The 6,832-nt window shown below is 48.9% G+C and overlaps 1 protein-coding gene across 1 annotated transcript; it reads left to right on the top strand.

The window, feature by feature from the left end:
- Positions 1 to 2,078: 2,078 nt before the first annotated feature.
- On the top strand, positions 2,079 to 5,135 carry LOC123153590 (nascent polypeptide-associated complex subunit alpha, muscle-specific form-like). Its single transcript, XM_044572640.1, has 2 exons — positions 2,079 to 2,185; positions 3,241 to 5,135. The coding sequence occupies exons 1-2, from the start codon at positions 2,079 to 2,081 to the stop codon at positions 5,000 to 5,002; spliced, it is 1,869 nt and encodes a 622-aa protein (XP_044428575.1). The 3' UTR covers positions 5,003 to 5,135.
- Positions 5,136 to 6,832: the final 1,697 nt, after the last annotated feature.

The following is a 6,832-nucleotide window of genomic DNA, read 5'->3' as shown; positions in this document are numbered from 1 at the left end:
GACTTGGGCTCCAGCCGCTCGCCGCGCCCATCGATGGGCTCTTCTCCACCACGCTCCCGCCAGCGGTGGCTGACACCATTCGACCCTTTATGTTGCTCCTCATCTTGTGGTAGATTTGGGATGCTAGGAACAAAAAGGTCTTCCAGACCCTTGAACTCGATGCATCCCAAACTTTACGTGCTATTCTAGATGATCTAATTACCTGGTCTCATCGTCTTAAGACTGAGACGTTAAAAGGACACGCCGGTCTGTGGCGTGACTTCCTCTCCTCCCGCAACTTGTAAACTCTGAGTTCTACCGCTTTTTGAAATATATTCAGGTGGGGAGTCTCTCCCCCCCCCCCCCCCCCCCCCGGTGACCATTTCAAAAAAAAGAACCATGCGGTATAATGGCCATATAGTCATGTAGTGGCTCTCAATAGAAAACAAGCAAACTGCTTATCACTTTTAGGCTCAGTTTGGAGCTTTCTTACCTATATGTTCACATACTTCAGCCTCGTTTGGAACGAGTTTACAGTGCAAGCGGGATGGCAGAAGGGCATGGTAATATTGGAACGACCTCAGTAGGAGTTGGATGTTGTGAAGGTGCAATATTATAAACAAGAACTTTGAAGTTGAAAGCAATTAAGTTGGGCAACGGCCTCGACGGAAGTTAGCAGCCCTCTATATTTCCCCTTGATTGTGGTGGGGGTGAGGAGACCTCTATATTCACTGCATCATGCAAGCTAGAACACCAAAAGATGAAGAACTTGAAGGCATAAACGGATAAATAAGAACACAAAGTAAATTGACAACATAAAGGGTAAGAAAAAGTGAGGTGATGCCCACCAAGCCGACACATGCCCATCCCTCATGGAACAAGACAACCCTCTCCATGGACTAAAGAAGACTAGAATAACCTTGCTTATAGGGTCATTCTACTCTTTCCGATATTAGATATTTCTGCTTTTACATTTTCCTCCTCACTAACAGTATTGGTTGCCATTAGTACAATGTTATGAGACTATAAAAGCCCACATGGTTCACTTGTAAGTCATTTTGCATTTGGAAGAAGAGAGATCTCACTGAAGGTGAAACATATGCTTTGAGATGATCCACTTAGGCATTGGGGCAGAGAAATTTTCTCCGAGCATTGGGTTCGGAGAAAAAAATCATGAGGAGAGCTTACCTTGCATCGGCGAGTTGGTAATTGACATGAGGACTTGCATCGAAGAGATACCGGAGGTCCACCCTCAACTCACCCCCTCTACTTTTACCAACATTCTCACCAAATGATTAATTAATTAATCTTAAGTGTTTTTTCATACTCATATAGATTTACCTACTTTTGTTTTCTTTGGTCTGGATTAGTTCTTTTTTTTTAATTTGTGGCCCCATGAAACAACATCAACTTCTAAAAAAATCCGACATGCCCATTTGGTGCAGAGAAATCACTACTTGATTTTCCTTCAAAGAATGATATTACCAGTCTACCATTGAGGCATACACATAATTGTAAACCGGTGACAATCCAATTGTCATTATACATGTCACGTTATCCGCGCATGGACTTGATGTATTACACATTTATTCCCGATAAAAGGGAATCTTGATTCAAACCTTGAATCAAGATGATATAACCGCAAAGAGGCAACACCAGGCCTCCACATAATAAGAAGACATGCTAAGGCGCAGGAGGGCTGGTCTGTAGATGATGCATGTTGCTCATTTCATTGTTCAGCATTTACCACATACTTTGTTTGTTGAATTATCATCATAGATCAGATGGTAGTTTTAAAAGAACCAAGAAGTTGTAAGGAAACAATAAGTGCTCAGATGAAGTGCTTTCCAAAAGTAATATCGGCCTACCAGCAAACCTCTGAAGAATGTATGTTGAACACTACAGTTAAATCTACTTTTCCTAGTGTTAAACTGTGAGCACGGGCACACGATAACTCTTGATGGCTTTGTAGCGACTAGCTATTCTTCTTGAAGCTTTAATACTGGTTAAAAATAGGTGGACAAAGAGGGTGGATGTGTCACCAGGTGTCAACTGTTGCCCCTTGCCGTTTCAGCATTTGACAAGGTCTGTTCGAAAACATGAGGCTCTTATATTGCCCGGATTTCTCTCATTCCCTTTCCCTCCACCGTCTCTCTCCTCCTCCTTCCGTCGCCGCACCATTTTTGGCCATTCCGAGCTTAATAAGGTATGAAGCTTCTCTCCTTCCTCCCAGTTTCGAGACATGCAAAGTTTTCATACGTCCATGCCGAGCGATGGTGGTCAATCCACCATGAATTGATCCCATTCGGCTGGAGGTATGCTGCTGTTCTGTCCTGGCTCTTTCTCCAAGTAATTTGCGTGTCATGTTGGCGATATTAGCTCCGATGCGTTGCGACGATTTGGAGATTGGGCCTCCAAGAAGTTTCTCTTAGTAATAACGATATCCTCTGTGGTTAGCCGGTACATGAAATTCAAATCAGCTGCATGGATCATCTTGTTTTTGTTATTCTGTACTTCTGAAACATTGCATAGATGACAGAATTTATACAGTTCTCTCCTATATGTCTGTCAGGTTTTCTTCTTCTTCCAATATCGATAATTATCATGATACCTTTGCGTAAACAGGAACAATTAAACTAGTGCTGTGGATGGTTAATTAATCCATATACCATCTGATTATTTCTTACTGCAATAACAAATGGACATCATGCACCTCATGATAGCACTTAAAAAGGATAGATAGCAAGTCAATGGGTCCAATAGGGGGTGCTAGGGGTGTTTGTCAGGTCAGATTGCAGAAAACAAGTATAGAAGAAGCTGTAAACATCCATTCTAAACCCTTTCATCTCTAGGATCAGTGGTTACCATGTCTACAATCAAAATCTGCATTGCTCAAGGTCAACCTCACAGAACAAATCAAAGCTCAGCAAACAGAATTCCCTGCCATTAATTCTGCATTGCACCAATTCTTCTTACACGCCAACGCCACAAAATGATTTGACGAAATCTTGAGAGGCGTGATTCTGGACCATGGTTCAGCCGAACCTATGGTCGACGCCGTACGATTCAACATCCTGCTACATGTGGATCCGCGTCATGCATTGTTTAACATGCAAACAGCTCCCATCATGTATTTTTTAATCAATTATGCACGGATCCTTATGAAAAGTGTCCAGAGATCAATGGTGTCGAGCGTAGGTTCGGCTGAACCATGGTTCCGTATAACATTTTCGTGAAATCTCTGGCTTTGTCTGGCAGCAGGAGCAGCTCATGGCCACACGGCCATCACCGGGGTCGCGAGACGGCAGCAGCGCACGCCCACGAAGCACGAGCGGCAGGCCCACGACGTCGTCGAGCGCGCGCCCGGCCAGCTCCGACCCCCACCTCCTGCCGACGCGCACGAGCCTCCCTCAGCCCCTCCCCGGCATCGGAGCCCGACAAGCCGGTGCCGTCCTTCCTCCGCCCCACCGTCAGCTCGACCCTGCGCAGCGCCTCCCCGTCGTCCTCCACCTCCAGACCGCCCTCCTCCAAGGGCCGCGCCACCACGCCCAAGGGGCTGTCCCCGGCGCACCCAGCGGCGCGCGCTCCAAGTCCGATCGCGCCGAAGCGGTCCCCCGCGCAGCAGCCCGCGAGCTCGCCGCGGCCGATCACGCCCAAGCGACCCCCCGCGCAGCCGGTGAACGCGCCGCGGCCGATCACCCCGGCCATGGACAAGGCCAAGGCCAAGCCGTCCACGTCGCGGTGGTCCGTGGCGTCTCCGAGGCAGCTGATGCAGAAGGCGTCCCACGCCTTCAAGGTCGGCAGGTCCCGCAGCAAGAAGAGCAAGGACCTGGCCGGCCCCGCGGCCGAGGCGGTGGCGTCCGCCAAGGAGTCGTCGGATGCTTCCGGCGAGATCAACGTCGAGACGGCGAGACCCCCTCCCGTGCCGGAGCAGCAGCGCCGCCCCCCTGAAATGACTGCCGCGACACCTCTCGACGTCGTGCAAGGAGAGGTGGTCGTGGAGCCCAACGCTGCCCTACAGGTACTGCAGGAAGCGGCTTCGCGACCGGGAGAAATTGTCAGTAATGAAATCAAGACAGAGGAGGAGGTGAGTCAAGAGGAGGAGGTAATCTCAGAAGAGACGAGAGCAGAAGCAGAGAAGGCGAATGCCATTGACGAGGAGAAGGTGATACCGAAGGAGTCCGTTGAAGCCGTGAAGGTGGATGAGCCGGCGCTAGAAGAGAATCCGCAAGCCGGCAACGTTGAAGGCACACAAAAGGAAGCTGAGAATATTCCAGAGAATGAATTTCCGCCGCCGGCCGCCGTTGTGGAAGAACCATCGAAGGAGGCAGCAACGCCGCTGAACGTGCTGCAAGATGAACCGGCGGCCAGCCCGGTTCAAGAGGAAGCCGTCGTGGAGACCAAGGCCGAGGAGAGGCCACAAGCAGAGCCGGCGAAGCACGAAGATGCCACGAAGCAACCCGAAGCAAGTCTGATCTCTGAAGAACCGAAAGAACAACCCGCCGTCACGCAGAAGCTGGCGGAAGCCGCCGAGGAACCCAAGATGATCGCTGCGTCCAAGGCATCATCGGTGCCGGCGACGTCGCTGGAAGAAGCTCTGGAGGAAGTGGACACGGTGACCAAGGTGGGCACTTCCCGGTCAGAGCCCGTGACACCGGCGAAGCAAGCCATCAACAAGGAGAAGGCGGTGATCGACACGATCCTGAGCGCTTCGGAGCCAACGACGCCGTTGAAAGGAGCCGCCAGGAAGGAAGGGGCGACGTCGTTCATGGGGAAGATTCCGGAGGAGGGTCGGCTGAGTTTCAAGGGGAGCAGGGTGAAGACGGCGATGGAGAAGCGGCCGGAGGAGGCGCATCCCAAGAAGGAGGTGTCGCGGAGCAACGACGTGCTGGAGGAGACCAAGAGCAAGCTGCTGGAGAAGAAGAAGAGCAAGGTGAAGGCGCTGGTGGGGGCGTTCGAGGTCGTCATGGACAGCCCCCGCGCGTCCACGCCGGGCCCGGGCAGATCGGCCCCGAGGTTCTGATTCGGAGGGAAAAGCTCCAGTGGCGACCGTGTGGATTGAAATTTGAATTGTGTGGTGTTCATGGTGCTTTGGGGTATGATACGATGCTATGCCATGTTCTTTTTGTTGGTTATATATATGTTGATCATTGGTATTTGTTGGTCACTGAACTAAAAGGGAACGGCTAGATGTAAGTTGCCTGATTTTCAAATTTGGATTAGTCGATCATTTTAGGCCGTTGCATGCAGATCGAACAATGGGGAGCCCTTCTTCTTCCTCCAGCCGATTTCGTTGCCCAGACCACTGCACCGACCGCGGTGCCAAACCTGCTGCCACCACCACCCACGGCCGGCGGCGCTCATGCGCAGCCCCGCCGCACCGGCCTCCTCCCGACCGGGCCCAAAGCCGTGCTGCTCCACCCCAGGGCAATCCCTCTAGCCCCACCAATGATTGATTTTTCTTTAGCAAACTTGCAGCACCGCCCCACCACCGCTGTTCTTCCGCCCCCGCCCCCACCCTAAGATAGATGATGGGGTAGCCCTCTGCCGAGCCCCTTCCTTCTCCTTCCTTCCCTCCACGGCTCCGCCCTCCTTCCATCTCCTTCCTCCCTTCAAAATCGACTCACCATAATAGCTAAAGTCAGTCTTTCTTTTTTTTCAAGAGTACGGCAATGATGTATCATATTTTTTATAGAAAGAAGCAAAGACAATGTACAAGCCGCCTTATGGTGGATGCGTACACATCCATCCTAGGCACACGCCAAGTCAATCTTCTTTCAAAATTTAGTTACCATAATAGCTAAAGTCGGTCGACTGAAATGTAGCTATTCTGGAATTAAAAGAGAGTTTTTCAAAGGCATTTCAGTGCATCTGAGCTTGGGAACAGACTATTGTAACATCGTTCATACAAAAGTCACCAACGATCAAAATAGTTCGTCACAAGCAACAAAACAATGGAACTAACCATTGCATATTCAAACTATGTGTCGCCGTTTAATTTAAATTGATCAAAATGTTATTGCTCATTTGTTGACCGAGTTGTTGTTTATGCAAAGAAAGTAACCGTGTTTTCTCGATTCGTAGTCGCCACACACCTTTTTCACTATGGATTTATGTCTACATGTATATTAAAACGGTGTACGTAGTTCACGTTATGTGTTGTTTGTATTTTCAAGCTTTTGGTACTGTTTTTGAGAATGTTAATCTTATGATACTAGGTGAGTTCAAGGGGTAAATAACAATATTACATAAATATAAAAGCTTTCGTGCCTCTACTTCTACATCAAAATGATGCAAAGAGTATAGCTGCTTATATATATATTATTCAAATAGGTCGAGGAAACTAAAATAACACAAAAGACAAATGCCTACAACAACTAAAACTACGTCAAATGTTTCTGAATGCATGGTCTATAGCTTTTCCATTTGTAATCATTGTTGAGGAAATGGTTAAATGGTAGTTGCTCGGTTCGCTCGCCGATGGGGATTAATAGGCTAATCAGCCAATTAATTGATTATTCGGGCGATTTATCAGTTTATCGGCTATTCGATGACTCAAGAAGTAGGGATTAATCGGCAGGTTAACTGATTAATCGGATGAATTCTTGAACAGGGTTTGTAATTGGACCAACATTCATGTTTCCGGTGAACATATTTGTTGAAGAACAAATAGGACCAACATTGAACATTCCTGAAGATCCACTTGTGCCTCCCAAGAAGTATGAGCATGAGACCTCATGAGCCTGGAGTGTGCTTGTACCCCATCTCGCTTTCCTCTCCTCTCACCCCCGTCGCTCTCGTGAGCGATTGGCGAGCCTCTAGCCCCAGCTAACCTCACACCAAGCTCTCCTCC

This window comes from Triticum aestivum, chromosome 7A (genome assembly GCF_018294505.1).
Source record: "Triticum aestivum cultivar Chinese Spring chromosome 7A, IWGSC CS RefSeq v2.1, whole genome shotgun sequence".
Lineage (NCBI taxonomy): Eukaryota > Viridiplantae > Streptophyta > Magnoliopsida > Poales > Poaceae > Triticum > Triticum aestivum.
This window is presented reverse-complemented; position numbering and strand designations above follow the sequence as displayed.

Coding starts and splice junctions, on each gene's coding strand:
- LOC123153590 (XM_044572640.1), top strand. CDS start 2,079: ATGAGGCTCTTATATTGCCCGGATTTCTCTCATTCCCTTTCCCTCCAC. Junction 2,186..3,240: donor GCCATTCCGAGCTTAATAAG/GTATGAAGCTTC, acceptor GTCTGGCAGCAG/GAGCAGCTCATGGCCACACG.